The sequence below is a fragment of the Ambystoma mexicanum genome, chromosome 11 (assembly GCF_040938575.1).
Source record: "Ambystoma mexicanum isolate Mex_15411 chromosome 11, UKY_AmexF1_1, whole genome shotgun sequence".
In the NCBI taxonomy this organism is placed as follows: domain Eukaryota; kingdom Metazoa; phylum Chordata; class Amphibia; order Caudata; family Ambystomatidae; genus Ambystoma; species Ambystoma mexicanum.
The window spans coordinates 182,591,897-182,614,729 of NC_090934.1; the positions used below are offsets into that span (position 1 = coordinate 182,591,897).

The 22,833-nt window shown below is 46.7% G+C and overlaps 1 protein-coding gene across 3 annotated transcripts in view; it reads right to left on the minus strand.

Annotated features, from left to right (window-relative positions):
- The window catches only part of PAFAH2 (platelet activating factor acetylhydrolase 2), a 395,798-nt gene that overhangs the window by 355,600 nt on the left and 17,365 nt on the right, over positions 1 to 22,833 (minus strand). The window contains exon 1 of one of the 3 annotated variants that reach the window (XM_069622751.1): positions 11,441 to 11,565. The exons of the other annotated variants lie outside the window; for them this stretch is intronic. Within the exon in view, the coding sequence (XP_069478852.1) occupies positions 11,441 to 11,489 (49 nt within the window). The 5' untranslated portion in view covers positions 11,490 to 11,565. Of the gene's footprint in view, positions 1 to 11,440; positions 11,566 to 22,833 lie in introns of those variants that run through there. 3 annotated transcript variants of the gene reach the window in all.

The following is a 22,833-nucleotide window of genomic DNA, read 5'->3' on the forward strand; positions in this document are numbered from 1 at the left end:
TGAATTTGAAACAGCTTGCAAGAGTAGGCATTAAGGCCATACAATTGACATTTTTGTGCGCTAATTGTTCCATAACATCAGTAGCACATGCATTATCGCCATAAAGTGCATGAATATGCCGGTGTTTCAATATTGCTTGTGCTTCTTGAGATAGTACACCAACTCTAATACTTTTTAAGATGTTGGCATAAGTCAGATCTGCAGATTGCCGCATGTTTTCTGTTAATTCTCTGCATTGGAAATGTTGCCAAATGTTAACATTTCCTATGCTGCCAACAGTTTTACGGCAGAGTTTGTGTCCTAAGGTTTTAAAAATAGGTTCACCTTTCACTGGTGTCAATTGTAGAAGATCTCCGAAAACGATAATGTGATTCCCTGCAAAGAGTTCTTCGTAGTTTGTTTTAAGTACTTCTTGCAATCTGAGGTGAATCAAAGCCAACATTAGGTTAGAGACCATGCTCACTTCATCTATTAGTAGCATTTTCATTTGCTTTAATACTCTGTGTAGTTCCATTGCAGCTTCTGCAGAAAGTTTGTAATAGTCTAATTTGTTTTGGTGTTCTACTGGAAGAAGTAGTAATCGGTGTAAAGTGACACCGCCTATGTTGTAGGCAACTAAACCTGTGGGGGCAGCTGACAATTTGTTGTTTGTCAATTGCTGAAGAAACTTGCTGATGATTTTGATTAAGAATGTTTTTCCTGACCCAGCTTCACCACTGACCTACAGCAGTATTGGTTTGTAATTTTGGCAGGTACATTCTTTATTTTCGTGTTGTATACCATGTGCAATTTGTTTTGTTACGTCTTCAAAAATGGTGTGCTGATCTTTGTTAAGTTGTGCTTGTTGTACAGTTAAGTCTTCTATATTTTCTTGATAGTGATACATGGTGTATTCCACTTCTGTCATAGCTAATTCTGCCTCATTTGCTATTAGTGGCTGTCCTAGTGGTTCTTGGCTTCCTGTTACAGAAGGTTGACTACTGTCGTAAGAGTCCTTATCTAGTTGGGCCTGAAGTTCTTCTTCGTGTTGCTGTTCATTGTGCAACATTGTTTTGTATTGCGTAAAGTTCACATCAGTGATAGCGCTTTCATTTGCTTTGAAAGCATCTTCATAGCAGTCATAGTTATCTAGTATCTCTTCCTCTTTTCTCCGTGGTTTAAAAAGTTGTAGCAGAGACATGAAATATAGTTCTTTCTATTGAGGAGTTTTTAATGACAATTTAACATGATTAATTAAGCTTCGTTTGGTAAGTTTCACTAAGCTGCCTTCACAATCTGTGACTCTAGATCTGCCTTTGCTTTCATCAGGTTTTATATTATTTTTGTATGCAAAGTTTTGAGCTATGTGGAATAGACACATGCTTTCCAAAGTGCTACTCCTGTTCGGATAGTATGTGTCCAGTAAATTGTTTTTTAAAAAGTCTTGGCTCTTGGGATCATTTCTGGCAATTGTTTCTATGTCCTCATATGATTTCAGAACTCTTTTTCTAGATTTAGCACGACCAAGACCTAGCTATACTATGTTGTCTGATTTTCCATACAAAGCAGTACCGGTTAAACGATCTGCCGCTTGACAGGCACCACATTCTCTATGAGAGAGCATTTTCATGCCTAGGCTGTACAATTTCTGAGATTGTGTTTTGTCTGATGATAGGTCATCCCAGAGGTCTTGAAGCTCTGTGTTTTCTGCTTTTGTTAAGTAGGCTATAACATATTGTGCAACCGCAGTGGAATTGTCTGCAATGTACTGCACATCTATGTTTGCATTCCATAAGAGGGCAATGATTGCATTGTAATCATTGATATATTTTGATCCTTCTGTTCTTTTTATGTAATACGTGTTTTTAGGTGATTTAACTTTAACACTATGTCGAACTGAAGACATGAAGTTGTTCACTTCACCTGTTTCTGTAACTGGTCTAGGGAAACCAAACCGGCATTTGGTGTAGTATTTCCCTTTGTTTTTGTATTTGCGACGACAATATTTGCCACATTTGTGTCTTTGAAATTGTAAAATCTGCCCATGCAGGTCACTATGTGTCCGTTGCGAAGGGATTTCACAAGTGACATATTTTTGGATGAACAGCAAAACAGTGGCATCAGTGTCGTGACCAAACTAAGGTGCACCTTTGATCCATAAAAGTATGTGAATATGTGGTGCTCCTCTCGCTTGCTATTCTTTTCTCCAAAAGAAGTGTTGCACTTCTCCGAGGGGAGGAACAGTTTTATTGCAAATAAAGTGTAGCATAGCAATGAAACAATGATGGAAATATCTTGACACATGAACTGGATCTAGAGAGCAAAGTTCTCCAGGTGTTAATAAATGTATGTTGGGTTTGTTGTTGTTTGATATGCGTAGGAACTCATGTAAATCTTCCCATGCATATTCTGCACAACTTAGTGTAACAAACCAAGTCGGTGGTCCAAGGTTTCTGATCATACAACGTACGTCTCCGTGCCGTCGGAACCAGTATTCTTTTGTAGGACGCATGTTTGCAAACAAATTTGTTATTCTTGATTGTAAAACTTATACTTATACTTGATTGTAAAACCTCATCTTTTACCCACCTGGCCTAGATATAGCAGTGAACAAAAACGAAGGGGCTACACATGTGATGTCATCAGTGATGTCATTTTGATGTCCTGTGTTTTAGTGTTAGCAGTGCACAGTGGTGTGGGCAGTTATGGTTGCTTAGCCTACCATAACTGGCGAATTTCAGGGGTTTTTCAGTTCTACTTTGAACCATAACGTCCCCTTAACAAAGTTTTTTTTTAGTGAATTGTACGGGTTTTTAGTAGGGACACTTAACCATAACGTCCCTTTAACAAAGTTTTTTTTTATTGATATATATATATACATACATATATATAGGACGGCGATAGCCACCTTATAGTTAAGGTGAGTCAGACTCCTATAAGAACCCCTCTAAATGTTATTGTTAATAACTTTTGATTCGAGTAATGGTTTTGGCTGACATTTCAGAAAGTGATAATAAACCAACGAGCCCCCCCCAGACTGCAATGTTTCGTATAGATTTGTTAAAAAATAAAAAGTTATTAGCGTCAAAAAAAGATTTTTTTTCCAAAAGTGTGGCCTACTTCCCATTCATTTTCCCATAGACAAACAAGGTTAATGTCCGAAACAACTTGGGTACAAAACTCTGACTCGCGATCCATGCATGGTTTGAGGTTATTCCTTGCAGTAGTTTTTAAAATATTTGACGGAGAAGAGCGTGGCCGCTTCACAAAAATAGATCGAGATTTCTCTGGGATTTACCCAAAACTGGGGTTTTTTAGAAATGAAACGAACGACATCTTGTTATTCTCTCGATGCAAGAGATATCTGCGGCTATAGCCGAGGATATGGGAAAATGAAACGCAGGAAAAAAAAGCTATGTGCAGGTCAAAAAACATGCAAATGCCATCAGGCTACAGGTGGGAGGGAGTGGGTGGCTAGAGGCCACCAATTTAAATTTGGGAATTGGAGGGGGTCTAGTGACTGAGTTTGCAACACAAAGCTTTCTTAGACTCGGGTACAGCCTTGAATAGTCGACATCTCAAAGCAAACTGCATCACAAAAAACAGCGTGTGTTGTGGGGGGAAAGGGAGAAGGCAGAGGAGGTGAAGAGGCCATCTTGGGAGGGAGGGGAGCTGGAACAGAGAGGTGAGCACTTGGTGAGGCCTGGGGGAGCAGGAAAGCATTTTTTTTCACAGCTGTTTTGCCACTATTTGCAGCTATATTCCAGTCCATAAAGGCCAATGGATAGCCGAGGGTATATGTAGTCCAGTACCCCCGGTTAAATTTTCTTTTCCCCGAAAGCTAATTTTACAGCTATAGTGACTTTGGAAGTAAAAATCACTGGCCACGACCAGAGGCCATGGCCAGTGACCCCATTGCCATGCAGTAACCAGGACAGACCCTGCTTAGCTTCAAAGTGAGGAAGGGGCCAGCCTCCTCTCCATGTTGCCCGATAAATGAGCCAAAGTTACAAGACCACTTAGAGAAACGGGGACGCCCTTTGCTTGCTTTGAGACTAAGCAAAGTCAATCCTGCTTTGAAGCTAAGCAGGGTCTGTCCTGGTTACTGCATGGATGGGCGACTGAATGACCATCACCATTATTTTTTTTAAAACCGTACTACTGCCATACCTTGAAAGTGTTGCACTCAGAGACCATTCTTTGCCTTTTGCTGATTTGCATTCTGGTAGTTGTAGTTTCCCAGTCAATAATACAAACAAAATAGATATTTTTGCAGCAACAGTGGTTTTCCCATCCCGGCAGTAATTGAGACAAACCCTGCTTAGCTTCAAAGCGAGGAAGGGGTCAGCCACCTAAGACCATGACAGACCCAATATCTTATACATGACTTTTCTATATGTACATATTAATGCATATCACAATAATGATAGTTATCCATCCTATCTTACCTGGCCTATTCAAGTGTTGCCGGCCGGTCATCATATTTAATTAAGTCAAACTACAGGCTAGAAAAGTAGAACGGATAGTGATCCGGAGCCTCCACAGAATTATACAATTTGAGCATATTGAGACCATTTTGAAGTCTCAGGTGAGAACTGCTTTTACATTTACATATGCACTTTTGAAGATTATGTAAGTGTGACCCCTCCGGTTGACTATCTGTTGAATGAAATCCCAGGAACACAACGTGGACGAAGAATTGTATACCTTTTTGGGTTAGCGAAACGTGTGCCTGTATCAACTTTCCAAAGATTTTCTTTTGAAATTTGTTTTTCTTTTTGGTTTTCACTATTACAATTTATGATTTATTATGTGTGATTCACGTTCTGTATCTCTATTTACACTGGCTTGAATTAGGTCAGACATTGGTGTAGTGAAAGAAATGTTTTCCTTATAATGAATTTTAAATTGTTGCATGTGAAAGGGTCTATGGTCTGCATTTACATTAGTCTGTAGGAGTAGCTTGCATACACAATGCGGAATCCACATGGTGATGACCAAAATGTTTTTCTATATATGAGCATTATGGTTCTTCATTATGGGAACATGGAGATTGGGTAGCAGGAGTGTTCGATGTGTCTCCAAGGACAGCTTATATGGTCCTATACTTTATAGCTGCTATGCAAACTTTGACCTGTGTATTATGCACAGCATGCCACACTTTAGAGGGATACATAAGCTCGAAAGAGCTATGATGCAGTTTGCACAAGTTACACTAGACATATGTCATGATGTAATATTGATATGCTATACTTGTACAATGTATTTGGCACAGCACATTCTGCACTTTGAAAGCTCAATGGAGCGATGATGCAGTCTGTCTCCAAGGACATATATGCTTTTAAGGATATATTATATGGTCCCATTATTTATTTATTTATTTTAATATAATTTACATTTGTCATGTTAACTTTGTATGATGTCATTTGTAAGGCACATGGAACTTTAGTGGCGAACATATGCTCTGATGATCTAGGTAACAGGTTAAAAAAATGTGCACTTGACATATGTCACCATGTGACATTAATATGCTATATTTGCACAGTGTATCCCAGACAGCACATTCCAGATTTTAGTGATATACAGATGCCCAGTGGAGTTACGGTGCAGCCTACACAGGGATATCCGACAAGCTATATTGGTATTGCACATTGGTACTTTTGGGCAGGTACTTACATATTTGTGCCATTGGTATATGGTGTACACCTTGTACCGTAATAAAGAAAGGCATCTGGTATATATCCGCTCCCTAATCTCAGAATGCACATTGAGGTGGAGATTGCAGCAATAATACATTATGGGTACAATCAGGCGAAACATTAAGGAGCACATGACTGGGGATGCATCCCTGTGTTGTCTCACTCAGTCTATATTACTTTAGTACATGAGTGTTTAAAGTTCAATCAAGAACCCTGTATGTGATAACATTGGCAGTATTCACTATTAAGCATGCTGCTGTTGAAATTGTTTCAACTTTGAAGGTCCAAAAAATGTAGTGATGGGTTGCCATTAGGAGTAGCATTGCGCTCATTAAAGGGGAAACCTGAATAGTGGCATATTAATTGGTATTGAATAGTGCTAGAGCTGGGAAGCGAGGAGCTTTATATGCACACGCGAGACAGGGGATTTGTGAATGGAGAAACCACTGTGAGGGGATGCAGTAGTCTTCAACATACATGCCCACACATACATACATACATACACGGGCGTCTTTAGGGACATGTGTCTGGGACAGTTGGGCAACACAGGGGTACATGGCAAATACATTAAACTGTATGCCGCAAGTCTCTTCATAGCTAGGGATTATGCAGGCCCAGAAACCTGAGGTGGCCAGATAAACTTTATGTGAACAGGAAAGCTGGTTGAGCGAGGTTGCAGGCTGGGGGAAAGCAGCAGGCAGCTGAGATAACAACATATGGTTCACTATGGCCAGGCTCAGGTTTTTACAACTGGGTAGTGTTGTGGAGAGGAGATGTAATCTTTTTAAGTACACGGAAGCCTGTCCTGGGAAATCCGGCCAGTTCGGGGTTGAGTAATAAACCCGGTGTAAAGGGATGCTTATGGGCAGGGTGAACATATGGTTTATGGGTTTCAATCAGGTTGTCGGGAATGACCAGGATGTGGCTAGAGGCCATGCATGCTGAAAAGGTAGTCATATAGATTAGTATGAAATGAAGATGCCAGGAATTCTGGGCGGATAAGATACTTATCACTAGTTCAAAGGGAACTTGTTTGTTTCTCCAATTTCTCATATTGTTGAACTATCCTTGCAAAGATCATGTGCATCACGACCGGGATTAGAGGTCCTTGACCAGATGGAATCAGTAATGAATTACGTTTGTTGTGTGAATATGTAACCATGTAGCAACGTCATGACCTACTACGGAAAGATACAAAGAAGGGGCGTGCTGTAAATATCAAATGATGCAAATATATGTTAAAAGGGGATGGTGGATAAATAAATGTGTCCAATGAGAGTGTGAGAACTAAAGGAGATTCTATTTCTTTGTATAGGTTTGACCTATCATGTATGGGGGGATGTCTTTGTAATGAAATATGTGGGAGTATTGCAAAATGTATATAAGGTGAGATCTTTGTATGGTTAGAGGATACTCCGTTTTTTTGACTCTACAGCATCATTTAGCCCCTACCCGTCCTTTATGCAATAAACTTGCTTTACGGATAAACGTGCACTCACTTCTTAAGAGGCGGGCCTACTTTGGGTTACAGAGATCAGAGGTCCACCTCATCGTAGAACTCATCTTCGAGTACCTGCCTCAATCACAGGAACCTTTTCTTCTTCTTGAGGTATAAATGCATCCTATGTACCCAGAATCCTCAGCTGCAATTTCCCAAGCCGGATCATGGGACCTTCCACGCCCAGGGTGGGCAAGTTTAACGCTCACCTGGTATCCACGGGGACGCCACTCAGCCTGTTCGGACCTCCTACGACCTCTAACCCTTCCCTGGAGTCTACTTGACTGGAGACTGGGCCTGAAACACAAGATTGTCAGAGTTTCGCTCTCTATTGTCTCTGCGTGCTTGACCCCCCACTTTCCTGGGGTCTAAACCTTCCCCTTGGTCCACTGCTCACCTTGTTTTCTTGTGTAGCACGCTCTCCATCCTGCTTTCAGTGCAGGGGTGCGTTGATTGATACAAGCTCGTTGCTGCCTAGCTGCTTCACTGGCGTGAGCCTGACGGACAGGGCTTGCTGTAACTTCAGCCCGACCGGTAAGTAGAATGAGTCTTATGAACAGTTCTGTAACTCTTGTTCCTTCCTTAGTGTGTCTTTCTTTCCTTAGGCGATGGACGTGGTTCGGAGATGGCGGCGTGCTGCTGAGGTGAGTAGCACCAACGGGGAGTGAGGGCGCGATGCGCGGTGCAGCCCCGTTCGTACTTGTATTTATCAGAGTTCGTCTCTGTGTCCTTTTAGGTGCCGCGATGTCTCAGCGTGGATGCCAGGTAAGAGGAAGAAGTGCTGTGAGTGAATGCGATATGCGGCGCCTCCGAATACTTTCCACGCTAACCTGGTATGTCTTTTTCCTATCGCAGATTGATGAGATGCTCCGGAGTTGAAGTTACCCCGAGCGGCTTGAATTCAGGTAAGAGTTTGAATCTCATACAGTTTTCAAGTAAGCAAAGATATGCAGAATGCTTACTAATATCTTCTCCTCTATTCTTTTCCCTTTTCTTAGGAAGCGGCGCGCCGAGATGAAGATGACACCGCCGTAGTTGCTCACAGGACTGGAGGAGCGATGGATGGAAGCTGGATGCTTCGCAAGGTAAGGCTATTATTAATGGTGTTCTTGTTCTTGCAGGGGCGCTGAGCACGGAAGAAAGGAGCAGGCCTTCTTGAGACCGATCCGAGCACGAAGAGTATCACGCTGCAGGTGCAGAGAAACGCAAAGCGTGTTTCTCGGCCTGGGCGTGGCTTAAATAGTCTCTAGGTATCCCTGGGTTTGACCACACCCAAAAGGCTAGACTGCATATGCAGTTCTAGGAACCGGAATATGTGGGGGCATCGATCTTGCCCCCCCTATGCACTACAAGTCCAATGTTCAATGCCATTTTAGGGAAGTGCGTGAGCCTGGCACCACAGGCGCCAAGTCTGACTCCAAGTGGGTCTTTGGAAGGATGGAGAGGCCCTCAGGGGCCATGTAGGTGATCGTGGCCTGGCTTCAGCCTGACATCTCGGAGGGCTGGGGGCAGGAATCATGACAGAGAGGAGGGTCATCAATACTTGACGAGGAAGACTACAAATAATGAAGATTACTGGAAAGTAATCAGGGCATAACCTCCAAATCCTCTTCCTTGCCACAGTACTTACATTTGCGCCCTGCCTCCATCAGAGGAACTTTTTCTTTTTTCTTAGGCTATACATAACTCCTACTTGCCCATAATTCTTAGTTAAAATTTCCCAAGCCGTATCATGGGTCCATCCACACCCATGGGGGGTGAGGAGAGCCGTCAGTACTGTGACAAGGAAGAATAGGAGTAATGAAGATTACCCATAAGTAATCAGGGTATTACCTCCACGTCCCTGTACATCATCTCAGTACTTACCTTTGAGGTGTACCCAAGAAGTAATATGTGCAACCCACTGAGACACTCATTTGACTGAGCGTTGCAGCATCCCATCACCAATTTCATTAAGAAACACCATGGTGGGATATTACTCCCTATCACTTGAAAGCACTCACACCCCTAAGGAGCCTTCACTGGGGTTATCCATATTCCCGACTTATGAGTGTATGCGTGAGCGTATGCCTATCTGCCCAGGTGGCTGCTCTACATATCTCCTGCAGGGAACCCCACAAGCTTCTGCCCAAGAAGTGGTCAGGCCTCTAATCGATCGCTCTTGCACATGCACAGGCATCGATAATCAGAATGCCTCATAGTCTATTGAAATAACCAGTCAAATCCAACAACCGTTTGACACCATTGAAGCCTTCCTGCCTTCCCCATAAGCCCCAAAATCCACCAACAAAGCATCATATTTCCTAAAAAGCTCAGTGCCATCGAGATACTCCTGGAAGTAAGGGACAGGAAGGAGGCGAGAGAGAGAGCTAGTGAGAGAGAGAGAGGGAGAAAGACAGAGAGGGAAGAAAGGAAAGGAGAGAGAGGGGGGAAGTAATGGAAGAGAGAGAGGGAGAACGGGGAAGGAAGGAAGAGGGAGAGGGGGATGGAAGAGAGAGAGGGAGAAGGAAGGAAGAGAGGGGGGAAGGAAAAGAGGGGGGAAGGAAGGTGGAAGGAAGAGAGAGAGGGGGAAAGGAAGGAAGAGAGGGGGAAAGGAAGGAAGAGAGGGGGAAAGGAATCAAGAGAGGGGGAAAGGAATCAAGAGAGGGGGAAAGGAATCAAGAGAGGGGGAAAGGAATCAAGAGAGGGGGGAAGGAATCAAGAGAGGGGGGAAGGAATCAAGAGAGGGGGGAAGGAATCAAGAGAGGGGGGAAGGAATCAAGAGAGGGGGGAAGGAAGGAAGGAAGGAAGGAAGGAAGGAAGGAAGGAAGGAAGGAAGGAAGGAAGGAAGGAAGGAAGGAAGGAAGGAAGGAAGGAAGGAAGGAAGGAAGGAAGGAAGGAAGGAAGGAAGGAAGGAAGGAAGGAAGGAAGGAAGGAAGGAAGGAAGGAAGGAAGGAAGGAAGGAAGGAAGGAAGGAAGGAAGGAAGGAAGGAAGGAAGGAAGGAAGGAAGGAAGGAAGGAAGGAAGGAAGGAAGGAAGGAAGGAAGGAAGGAAGGAAGGAAGGACGGACGGACGGACGGACCTAACTGCAGAAAGGCAACCAACCACAAGTTTGCAAATCAACCCCCTCACGCTAGGAGATAACCCAATTATCACAAACGGCGGCCCCAGTTCCTAGAGCCGCTCACTCCACTGGAGCAGAACTATGAGTAGACACTCAGGAAAAAAAACAGTTAAATGTGTTTGCCCAGGATCACAGTGTAAAGGAACACAGAAGCCAAGATTGGGACTTTGTGTCCACTGAAAAACCATACCCAATACCTACGCTGTAACTCGTCGGGCTTCTTAGAGCCGCTTTTTCCAGGCCTATTATTAAACTCACATCACCACCTGCCTGTGTGGACTGTACGCTTTGAAACTGCATCCCGCTTTTATTCTGAACTTCTCCTGGATGCATATGCCCCGCAACCTCACTACCCACCGTAGGCTGTCCATTCTTAGACTTGGGAAACCCACTCCAGAAAGTCATCATAATACTCCAACATGCGGCTAGTAACTTTGCTCAGTGTTGCAGAAGATACATTCTGAAAGCCGAAATAGCGTTACTCATGGTGTCTAGCCTGCACCCAACCCCACTACAAATATATCACCCACACCCGCAGCAATGTCCTTGCCACACCATTCAAAGCAACACTACCCATAATTCAGCATTTTGACATTTGGAAAGCACAACGGGTAGCGCTGCTGTTGTCCACTAAAGCTTCACCAGTACCATTAAACGCGCAAATCGGAAGTATATGTGTACCGCATTATGTATGCATCGTCCACCGTTAGCTTCAAAGTGAATAGTGCCAGCTAACCATGTGTGGCATCTTAAATGCACGGGAACAGGAGTGGGCATTCCAATTCCACCAATTTTTCCAAAACAAAAAGAAAAAACCCAAACTACTAAGGGCAATCCCTTCCATTGTTCCTTAAGACACGCAACCAGTTGACATCAGTATTCAGTTCCGCAAAGACACGAGCATTGCCCCAGTATTTATTCTGTCAATAAGCAATCTAGCAGTGCTTAATACAAAACACATTCACACTATTCACTGAAACACACAGCGATTTCTCTCAAAGCCGTACTGGGCGCCTGTATCTGCGCCTCAGCAGAGCGCAGGGGCTGGCACGACGCTGCTGAGAACTGTGTGCGCTCATGTAGACATTAACCTTCTCTATTAAGCCCTGTTGAAAAGCCACTACCGAACAGACTTAAACAACTGTTTTTATGTTTACTCACTCCGAACAAGAACACTGAAACCTGATCTCCGGGACCCACAGTTACACATCAAAAAACGTAACTTCCTGGAATCGACGAATCCTCGCTTTCCAGACCCCGACGAAAACGGAAAAATGCTGCCATTGCAGCACCACCGGTTCCAGTCTTCCTACATCCGGGACCTTGGCAGAGAGCAGAAAACAGATCACTCTGAAGAGGACTTCAAGCATAGTCTGACAGGAGTTAAACTGAAATAAATGGATTGCTGCATACAAATGAAAATATAACGCCCATCTAGTTTTGTGCATTTATTTTGTTCCAACTTCGACACGGGACACAGCAGCTGACTTGAGCGAGAGGGTCAAGGCCCGGCTGGTGCTTCGGCCATTTCATAGCCAAGCATTGTCAAGTTGCCATGCCAACACCATACACTGCTCCCGAACACCCCTTTCTCTCTTTATTTTTAACATTTATAGTACCACTCGTTTAGCGATTAGGTGGCTTGTGCCACCAAAGCGCCAAAACCAAAGATGTAATACTAAGAGTAAATCCCAAGAAGGCAAACCCTTAAATGGAGAGGCCTGCAAGAAGCAAGGGTTTTAAGGATATTCCCACCGGAGCTTCCCTTTCCATCTACCCTCTATGCCTACCTTTAAGCGTCTCTCCCTGGGCACAAAGCGTGGACACAGCCACTCCCTTATCAACCCCATCCTGGGGAAACTGCAGAATAGCTGCAATAGCGCACTAAAGTGGGGGGCATCCAATCTATCACACCAGTTCACAAAGTTTGACCAAAAGCCTATCATTAGCCTTTAGAGCATTCTGCTATTTTGAATGAAGAATAGTTGCTACCACCAGGTCAGACAGACCTAAGGCCCGTAGCCTATATCTCTCCAATTCCCAGATTGACCACTGAATCATGTGAGGCCCCAGAACCAGAATCGCTTGCAGAGGGCAAGGCCATCTCGAAATATTTCAACCCCCGCCCTCTTGCCCGCTCGCCCCCCACCCGCCGAGACTGAAGAGGCAGAAGGAAAACAACCAAAGGGATTCAGGAGTATGGGAGGGAAGGCATACAGAACTTGTGTGCTTACCCCAGGTTAAATGTGTCCACCTCCCCAACCCCCACCATCTAGCACCGAGAGGAGACCTGTCAACTTTGGCCGATGGGGAGGCAAACAGGTCCAGGGTGGGAGTTCTGAATCTCTGACAGAACTCCAAGAATGCCTAGTCTGATAGGGACAACTTATAAGACCCGGGATTATTCTGCTGACGCAACCAGCTTAGACTTTCTCCACTCGTGTAGATGAACTGCTTCAAAGGGCGCTCTCTGCCCAGGACCCTATCTCCTAAACCAAGGAATTCAAGTACACTGCCTGCGATGCCCTTTGGAGCCGTCTGCTCCGCCCAGCACACCCTGGGTCCTTAATCACCAATTACCAAGAGAATTTCCTCAGAGCCTTGCAATGGAAGATACTTTCCTCCAATTGGAGGACCTGCAGGAATCATGCGGCTGAATTTCTCCTGGGTTGACAAGGAACCCAGGGTAGCACACACAACCAAGGGTGCTCCCATCTGTTGCAGGAATTATCTTAATGGCGTTCGCCAGACCAATACCCTTTCACAGATTCTGCATGCAGAGCCGCCAACCCAGAGCTTCTTTTAGGTCTTGCAACACTGATATCAGGGGTTTGCATGACTGGGAATCAGGCAACCTAAACTCAGGAGATGGGCGACGAGGGGCCGGAGGAACCAAAGACTCAAAAAGCCATGTGACTCTGAATCCACAGGAGGTCTTGTGCGAAAGCACAATAATTTCCCAGAAAGCTGGCCATGACTGCCTGAAGGCAAATAGCTCTTTATTGTGGAAGACATATTTTCCCTCGTCTGGTGCAGAATGAGCCCCTCTAAAGATCACATCCTGGAGATAAACAGAAGACTTCTGCCAATTTATCACAAAATGCCAGTCCTGAAGGGCCCTGAAAACCTGGAGGAGGAGAGATTGTACTGTCTCCCTTTGGTCTGCTTTGACCAACCAATCACTAATTACGGAAATAGATGGAGGCACTAATTCTAAGTTACCCTCTTATATTAGAGACACTGAAGACTTTTAATGCAAAATCGATGAACTACCCTGGGAACCAACATATTTGTTGGCTACCATGGATGTGGTGTCTCAATACAACATGAGGGTGGCATAAGGGCTTCCGAACCTTTTCTGAAAACCAGATTCCTCAACTATTTGGAACATACCACCATGATTCTTGAAATGCTAAGACTTTGCTTGGAAAATAATTTTTTTCTCTTTAACAATGAGCTTTTCCGCCAAACCCAGGGCACCGGCATGGGGCCAACATTTGCCCCCTCTTACGCCAAACTCATGATGGGTAACTGGGAAAAATCAGTGGTGTGGACGGAAACTCAAATTTTCACTGATAAAATCATATTATGGCTATGCTATATCGACGATTTATATATCATTTGGAATGGAACAGCACAATCATGGCAAGAATTTGTGAAATTGTTTAACATCAATAATCTAAATCTACAATTCACTGAACAACATAGTGTACATGATATTGTTTTTCTTGACGTAAAAGTCAAAATTGTGGAACATAAATTGGGGTGTGAACTACACAGAAAAATCACAGGTGCAAATGTTCCACTACATGCGAACAGTGCTCACCCGAAAAGTCTTTTATGGTCCATTCCATATGGTGAATTTATTCGCATAAGAAGAAACTGCAGTCACATTGCTGACTTTGATATAGCGTGCCAAGTCACAGCTCAAAACTTTTTAAACCAAAGATACCCGAAACAAATCATCGAGAGATCATATCTCAAAGTCCGGGATATGAAAAGACAGGACTTGTTGATGATATCGAAATCTGCACTTGAGGACAACACAGAAGAAAGTACCATCAGACTGATTCTAACGTTCGGAAGCCATTCACCGACGATACAGAACATTATCAATAAATATTGGAAAGTTCTGACGGCGGATAATGACTTAGGCAAAGTACTACATGACCGCCCGAATAAAACTTCCCGTAAAAGTACTTCTATCAGAGATCTGGTAGTACAAAGTTATATGGTCTCACACAATACCAAAAAGGACAGTAATTGGCTCTTAGGGGGCAGTGATGGCTTTTTGAAGTGTTGTAGATGTAAAGTTTGTAAATATGCTTTTAATTGTAACAGCTACACTCACCCCATTCTTAAAACACCCATGCAAATTAAGGGTAGAATCAGCTGCGAGTCTGAGCTAGTTGTGTATGTCCTCACATGCCCATGCCTTAAATGGTATGTGGGCAGTACGAAATGTAAACTGAAGGTTCGGATTTTACAACACAGAGCTATCACCAACAAGGACCATGCATATCTCATGGCAAAACATTTTTCTGAGTTCCATGATGGTAATCCTAAAACTCTTAACTTTTTTGGTATCTATAAGGTTGACATCAGCCCTCGAGGAGGTGACAGTGAAAAACAATTGAGACAGGAAGAGACTAATAATTGATTTCGAAAGCAAACAACCGAATGGACATAACATAGACGAGGAATTATATATGTTCTTGGGCGTCTAGTTTATTTTGTCCTTCCTGTTTGTGATGGTATCCCGCACTTCTTGGTTTTCTCTTGGTATCCCAGGTGTAGCTCTGGCAGATAACATATAGGGATATCTATTTTCTGACTAATTGATTTCCTCTGTAATTCATTCCATTTTCTGTCTTCTATCTTTCTTTTCCCTTTTTTTTTGAAAATCAATTTTATTAAGTTTCCTTGGTGCATAACGAGGTTACATTCTTGCATTGCATTTATTAATGTGAGTTAACATAAAGAGAAAACCAGACGAAACACACCCCATGCCCCCCCCCTCCCTCTCCCTCCCCCCACCCCCCTTCAGTTCGCGCTTACATAGCCTTGATAAACACTTGCACAACGGGCTCTCTTAATGATGGAGGCGTCAATACAATATGCGTGTGGCACGCCAAAGTCATATGGGCCAAACGAGTTCAGTTCTCAGCCGGGTCCTTGGCCCATGGTCCCACATCCGTGGGGAGGAGGGGAATCCCTCAGCTCAGTCTTCAGGACCTAGACCACTCGGCCGTACTTATCAAAGAAGGGGAGCCAAATTTCCTCGATACTGGACTTAGACTCATCGAGCAGGTGTGTGAGGAACTCCATGTCGTAGATGGCCCTTACTTTGGTCACCCAGGTTTTTTCCCCTGGCATTCTCGGGTGTTTCCATTTCTGCGCTAGACAGCATCTAGCTGCTACCAGCATCACCTGGAGCATGTGATCATGAGTGTTACCCCGGTCCTCTTCGTTACTAATCCCGAAGAGGAAGAGCCACGGGCAGGATACTCGTTCTATCCCATCTACCCCTTTGATCCAGGTCCGCACCTTGTCCCAGTATTTCTGGACCACTGGGCATCCCCACCACATGTGGATATAGTCACCTCTCTCTGTCCTACATTTCCAACAGTGTGGGTCATATCCTGGACGCATTTTGGCTATTCTTTGCGGGGGGTAGTGCCATCTATGTAATATCTTGAGGGCCTGATGGCGATATTGGAGGGAGGATGTGGATCGATTGGCCCGTCTACACATCTCTGTCCATCTCTCGTCATCAATTTCCTCGCCCAGGTCCCTACCCCATTGTATGCGTGCTGGTGGCGGGTCTCGGGGGATGGAGAACAGAAAGAGCTTGTATAGGCGGGAGATTATCCCCTTGGAGCCCCTTGCGGTCAGAAGGAGTTTTTCAAAGTCTGTGAGTTCCCTCCTGAGGGTATCACCCCAAGATGGTTCCGTGAGGGCACCCTTAAGCTGAAGATATCGGAACGGGGAAAGCGTGCCTATTCCCAGGGCTTCCTCAAGGTCCTTCAAGGGGAGGAAGGAGCCCCCCACCCACAACTGGCCGGTCCTACTAAGGCCCGCCTCGAACCATGTCTGGTAGGCTGCTGGTTCCGCTATTTTGGCCAGGAAAGGAGGGGCCCAGATGCAGCTCAAGGGGGAGGGCCATGTCGTGAGCCATCTATAGTAACCTCCCTCTCTCCACAGGGACCACAGTACTCTTAGAATCGGGTGGTTCAAGACTGATCTGGGGATCGTTCTCCTTGGGACCCAGAGCCATTCCTCTAGTGTGACGGGCGCCAGGGGCCTATTGTCCATGGCTACCCACTGTTTTTTCGGTCCCGGTGAGAAGTGATCGACCAGGATCCTCAACTGGGAAGCCCTATAATACGTCTCGAGATCAGGGTAGCCCACCCCTCCATCTTCCTTGGTCCTAGTCAGAACCTCGTATGAAATCCTGTGTTTTTTGCCCTGCCAGAGGAATCTAAGGAGGATGCGTTTTGTCTCGTCAAAAAAGGCCTTGGGGACTTGGACCGGGAGCATTTGAAAGAGAAACAGAAATTTTGGGAGGATAACCATTTTTATAAGGTTAAGGCGTGCCATCCATGAGAGACCCGTTCCCGCCCACCTTTCTATGTCTCTCCTGATTGCTGACCAGAGGGGGGGGAAGTTGGCCCCATACAGGTCCTCAAGGTTACGTGTGATTTGGACTCCCAAGTAACGGAACCCCTCATCGCTCCGCTTGAAGGGGAGACCCTCCACAAAGGTCACCTCCGTGTCTGGCAGGTTCCCACCCATGAATGCGACCGATTTGTCCAAATTAACCTTATACCCCGATAGTTCTCCATATCTTGCGAGGCCCTGCAGAACCCGAGGGATTGTTTGGGACGGTCTGGTGACATAGAGCAGGGCGTCATCCGCAAAGAGGCAGATCTTGCAGTGCATATCCCCCATCTGTACACCACTGATGTCCGCATCATTGCGGATCGAGATTGCCCACGGTTCCATCACCAATGCGTAGATTAACGGAGACAGGGGGCATCCCTGCCTCGTGCCACGTTCAAGGGGGAATTCCCTAGACTCAATCCCGTTAGCCACCACTCTGGCCGAGGGGGAGGAGTAGAGCGCGGATATCCATCCCAACCACCTTGGACCCATCCCCACTGACAAGAGAACCTCCCTCATGAAAGCCCAGCTGACCCTGTCAAAGGCCTTCTCCGCGTCAAGAGCCAGTAGGAGAGCGCCTTCATTCCTGGCCTCGGTCGTGGCCAATACATGGAGGGTCTTCCTTAAATTATCGGAACCCTGTCTATTGAGGACGAATCCCGCCTGATCAGGATGTATCAGGCGTGGGAGGGAGTTTTCCAATCTGGAGGCCAGGATCCTAGCAAAGATCTTGGCATCTAAGTTGAGAAGTGAAATGGGTCTGTAAGACCCACAAGCTGCCCGGTCTTTACCAGGTTTAGGTATGACGGTGATGAGGGCCTGTAGGAAAGTCGGGGGGATCGTGTCGTTGCCTCTAATTTGGTTGAACAATTTGGTCAGGGGCTTCACTAAGGTGGACTGGGTCTGTTTATAGAAATCCGCTGTGTAGCCGTCAAGGCCAGGAGCCTTTCCGGCCTTCAGTCTCTTGATGGCACCCTCCACCTCCTCTTCTGAAATTTCCCCCTCGAGGGCCTCCAAGTCCTGGTCGGTCAGTTTGGGGAGGGGGTGTTCTGCCAGGTAGGAGGCAATGTCCTCCCGAGATTCGCCCGCTTGCCTAGAATAGAGTTTGCTGTAGTACTCAGCAAAGCATTCCGTCACTTCATGCCGGTTCCCATGAACCCTGCCCTCTTCGTCGGTCAACCGGGTAATCCCTCTCTCCACTCTACACCCCCTCGACCTCTGAGCCAGCAGAGTGCCTACCCTGTCGCCCTGTTCGTAGTATCTCTGTTTGGTATATCGCATCCTCTTAACCACCTCCCCTATGAGAACCGTATGGAGCTCCTGTCTTTTGCCCTGCATCTCGTCCAATAGTGCCCTCCGGTCCACTCCCGGGACTCCCAGTCTGGCCCGCAAGATCTGCAGCTCCCCTCGGAGTCTGCTCTCGATCAGGCCCCTCTCTCTTTTACGCCTCGAGCCCTCCGCTATGAGGAGGCCTCTGAAGGTGGCCTTCCCCGCTTCCCATACCATGGACATGTCCGTCTCCCCCGTGTCATTTGTCTCGAAGTAGGCCAGCATTTCCTGCTTCATGAACTCACGGAATACTGGATCCCTAAGGAGCGTGTCGTTGCACCGCCATCGAGCCGATCTCGGGGCGATGGGCAGGGACCAGTTAGCTATAAGTAGTTCATGGTCCGACCACGTTATGGTCTCGACTTTTGGTTGGGTCATCGCCCCATCTCCCTCCTCTGAGGCCAACAGAAGGTCGATTCTGGTGTAGGTGCAGTGCGGGGGAGAAAAGAATGTGTAACCACCCTGGGCCGGGTACGCCTTGCGCCAAACATCTACCCAGTAGTGATCCTTCAAGAGGTTCTGCAAGGCCAGGTTATCCCTCGTGATCCCCTTGGGTACCCCACCTCTGGCGGACCACCAGTCCAGTTGGGGGTCGGCTATGAGATTAAAATCACCCCCGAGAATCATGGCCCCCTCGGCCCATTCATCCATGACACCAAAGATCCGTGTGAGGAACTCCACCTGGCCCGTGTTGGGCGCGTATACGGTGGCGAGAGTAACTCGCTGCCCCTCGCAAAGCCCCTTGACACCCAGAAATCGACCCCCAAACCCCCTCTTGGTTTCCACCCCCGTTAGTTGGAGAGCCCTTCCCAGGAGAATGCCCACCCCCTCCTTCTTCGAGGTCGGGTGTGAAGCCCAATAGTTGCTACCGATGTCTTTCCCCTTGATTCTGGATTCCTTCCCGCGCTTATAATGTGTTTCCTGTAGAAATAGGACCGTCAGGTGTTGTTTTCGGAACATGTTGCCCGTGAGGGATCTTTTATTTTGAGAGTTTAGACCCTTGACATTTAACGTGCCCACCTTCCCTTCAATCGTTGTCATCATACCGTGTGCGTATTCTGAACCCCTCGTGGTGATTGAATTTTAGTGCCCCTTGCCAAGCGTATTCTTGCGGTCTGAACTGAATTTCCCCCTGAGTCCCCCAAACTACCCCGTTATCCCCCCCATCCCCTCCCCCCTTGCAACTGACCCCCCTCCCCGTGTCTTCCCTCCCCCCTCCCCACCCTTGTACCTTGAGGCGTCCGTCCACTCTCCCCAACATGTGTTGGGGCCGGTCAACGAACCACCAAGGACTCCAACCCCAGCCCCGGGGTTTTCGTGTGTCTGGAGAGTCCCAGATCGCAAGTCCGATTCAGGTCGGCCCCTGCAGGCCTTCGGTGCACTTAACCGAGACAAAAACCAGAGACCCCGCCCGGGCCCTCAACCCACAACCAGAAACCCAAACGCGGGGCAACACAAATAAACAGTTAACTTTTTAACATAATGGTCTGCCGACCCAAGGTCCGGTGGGCCAAACGCGACACCGCCGCGGTGTCCGTTCAAGGCAGTTCGTGGGCCCGGGGCCTCCTGCGTCCGTACCCTGAATCGTCTCTCACCTCATGATTTTCTCTCCTTCCAATCGAACGTCATTTTCATGAGTCAGTGTGATTTTCCGGGTTCATCGACGGGTGTCTGGTTTTCCGAAACTTTCGGGCCCCCTTGACCTTAGATTTCCCACTGTGATTTCCTGGGCCGTCGGGACCCCTAGGGGGGTCCCGTGGTCCTCCCTCCTGGGCGCCCGAATGGCCCGCCTGGTCGTTCACCAGATCGTCCGTGGCTCTTCGTATGTCCTCCTCCGACACCAGGTGGTGTTTCTCACCTAGCCACTCAAACTCCAAATAGAAGGGGTGACCCCACCGATATCGGACTCCTTTTCCCTGCAACCATCTTGTGAGTGTGCCGCATTTCCTCCTCATTGACAGGGTTAGGGCCGAGAGGTCTTGGAAGATGGATACCTTTGAATCACCGTACTGTATGGTGCCAAGATGTCTCGCCTTTTCCAGGATTCTGATCTTGTCCCTGTAGTAGTGCAGCCGAACCAGAACCGAGCGTGGGCCTCTGCCTCCCCCCCCCGCTCGGTGCACCCTGTCGAAGTTGGTCGCCCCCACGTCTTCCGTTCCCAGGGCGATCCTCACGATATCGTGCACTTTGCCTTCAAGTCCTTGTACGGATTCGCCCTCAGATTCCATCAGGCCAAAGATTCGAAGGTTGTTCCTCCTCTCCCTATTTTCCATGTCGTCAACCTTGAACCGAAGCTCTTCCTCGCGCCTTTCCATGTCTCGGAGTCTCATGTCCATTTGGGTTTCGAGGAGTGTCGCCGAAAGTTGGTTATTCTCGACGCCCTCCACGCGGTCTTCTAGGGTGGCGACCTTGGTGGTGAGGTCGGCCAGTTTGGCCCCCATGTCTGTCCTCATACCTCGTATCTCCTCCAGAATCGTTTGGATGTTGTTCTGGATAGCCCCCAGATCCGGGGGTGGGACGGTGGGGCTACCGGCGGCCATGGTCCTTTCTTTGGGAACAAACTGATATTTCAGCAAGTTCTCTCTCCAGTTCATGAGGGGTTCGTGTCGGCCAGTTTACGACGGACGCCGCCTTTCTCCGGGTCAGGCCGGGCCTCGGGCACCAGAGGCGCCGGGCGTGCGTTCCCTGTGTGGGTGGACGGTTTTCTTCAAGTCGGAGGATGCCCAGGGGAGGAAGCGCCGCGGGCTCACCCTCTCGGGCCTATTCGTGGGCGGCGCGGCTCGTGCTGTCTCCTGCGCCACTCCGCGCCAGGTCGTGGGGGAGGGGCAGCCGATATCGCCTTGGTCCGTGTAACTCCGCACAGGAGCGTCGGATCGGAACCAAAGTTGGACCCAGGTGGGGGCCACAGGCTTCCACGTCTTTTGGGGGGGGTCGCGTAGTATATGGGACCCTCGTTTCGCCGATAAATCGTGATTCACCCGGGGCTGGGTGCGGAGCTCGACGTTCAGGCGTCCATCCTGCCCGCGCCCCCTGGTGGCCTCTCCTTTTCCCTTTTGACCATTCTCCTAATAGGGTTTCTGATCTTATTATATTCCCTCTTTTTCTCTTACACACATCTCTTCTTTTTTTCTTCATTTATTTTGGACTTACATTGATATTGGAATTTGAAGTTCATGGTCTGATGTTTTACTTTCTAATTTATAAAGCATATTATGACAAATAGCTACTATTATGAGCAAATCAGGACACAGTGCGATAGGCTTTGTCAACAATTTTTTTTAGAACCCGATTACAAATATGTTACATATGTTTACTATAATTGATTAAGGCACTAGCACTTTAGTATTGTATGTCATCAGCATGAGTAACTTGAAACACATTCTTCTTTACATGCACTATGCAGTGACACTGCATGAGCACTTGCACTCATACGGTTTAAAGATGAAATTGTTGTCGAAATTTTAATAATATTGAGGATCCACTACGGTTGTAAATAGTATTATCTGTAATACCTTAAAACATCTTATGACGAAGCCCTGCTGATTACTATGTTATCAACATCCTTTCGAATTGCTGCATTGTTAGTTACATGAACCCGTTTCAAAATGGCTGACTGCATTATTAACAGCCAGTAAGTCACCTTTTCACCGTTTGTCATCTGATATTCGTGTGTTTAAATTTGGGCTCCAACTATTGGGAGGAGTTACTGTGAGCAAGCCACAGGAATGTGGCGAAATGCGTCAGCTCGCATCTTTTATCTTGGGAAGCCTTTCCTTTTTTAAAAAAACTGCTACTATTAAAAACAATCTTTTTGTACTTTGATACGCCATTGCGCAGTGCGGTTTCTTTTGAATTTTGAAGTTTCCGAAGTTTTCACTGGCGGCAATTGGTGCCGCGGTTTGGTACCACTGCAGCAGATGGGAGTGCAGCTCCACACAAGAAAGGCTTCACCGGCTTATTTTTGAAACACACACATATATATATATATATATATATATATAGATATATAAAATGTTGTTCTTCTTTTCTCTCTCCCTCTCTCTCTCCCTCCCTCCCTCCCTCTCCGTCACCCTGTCCCTCTCCCTCTCCCTCCATCCCGTAAATATAATGAAAACAGCCAGTCCCTCTTCGCTACCAGAGGATGATTTTGTACCTCTCCCCTTTCATGTTCAGGGCTCTTACATCGAGGATCAACATGACTTTCTATGAGGGTTTCTGGGACTAGAATCACCAGAGAGTATAACCCCAGACCCTGCTCATCCCAGGGACACCTTAGATTCACCCTCCTCTCCAGCCATACCAAGATGGCACTGGACCTGGCTCTCCTCTTGAGTCTGTTTTTTGGAATAGGAGCACAAGCCATATTTGTTTATTTAGGAGGCTAAAAACGACTTGGTATCCCCTTTGAATAGTCTGAAATACCCAGATGTCTGCAGACATCCTTTTCCAGACTGTAAAAAAAAGGACTCAAGTCTTCCACCCGCTGATCTTCAGTAGTTGTCAGGACTTCTGTGTTTTCAAGGGCGATTTAGATGCCCCCCAGAATGGTTTGAAACCCCTGC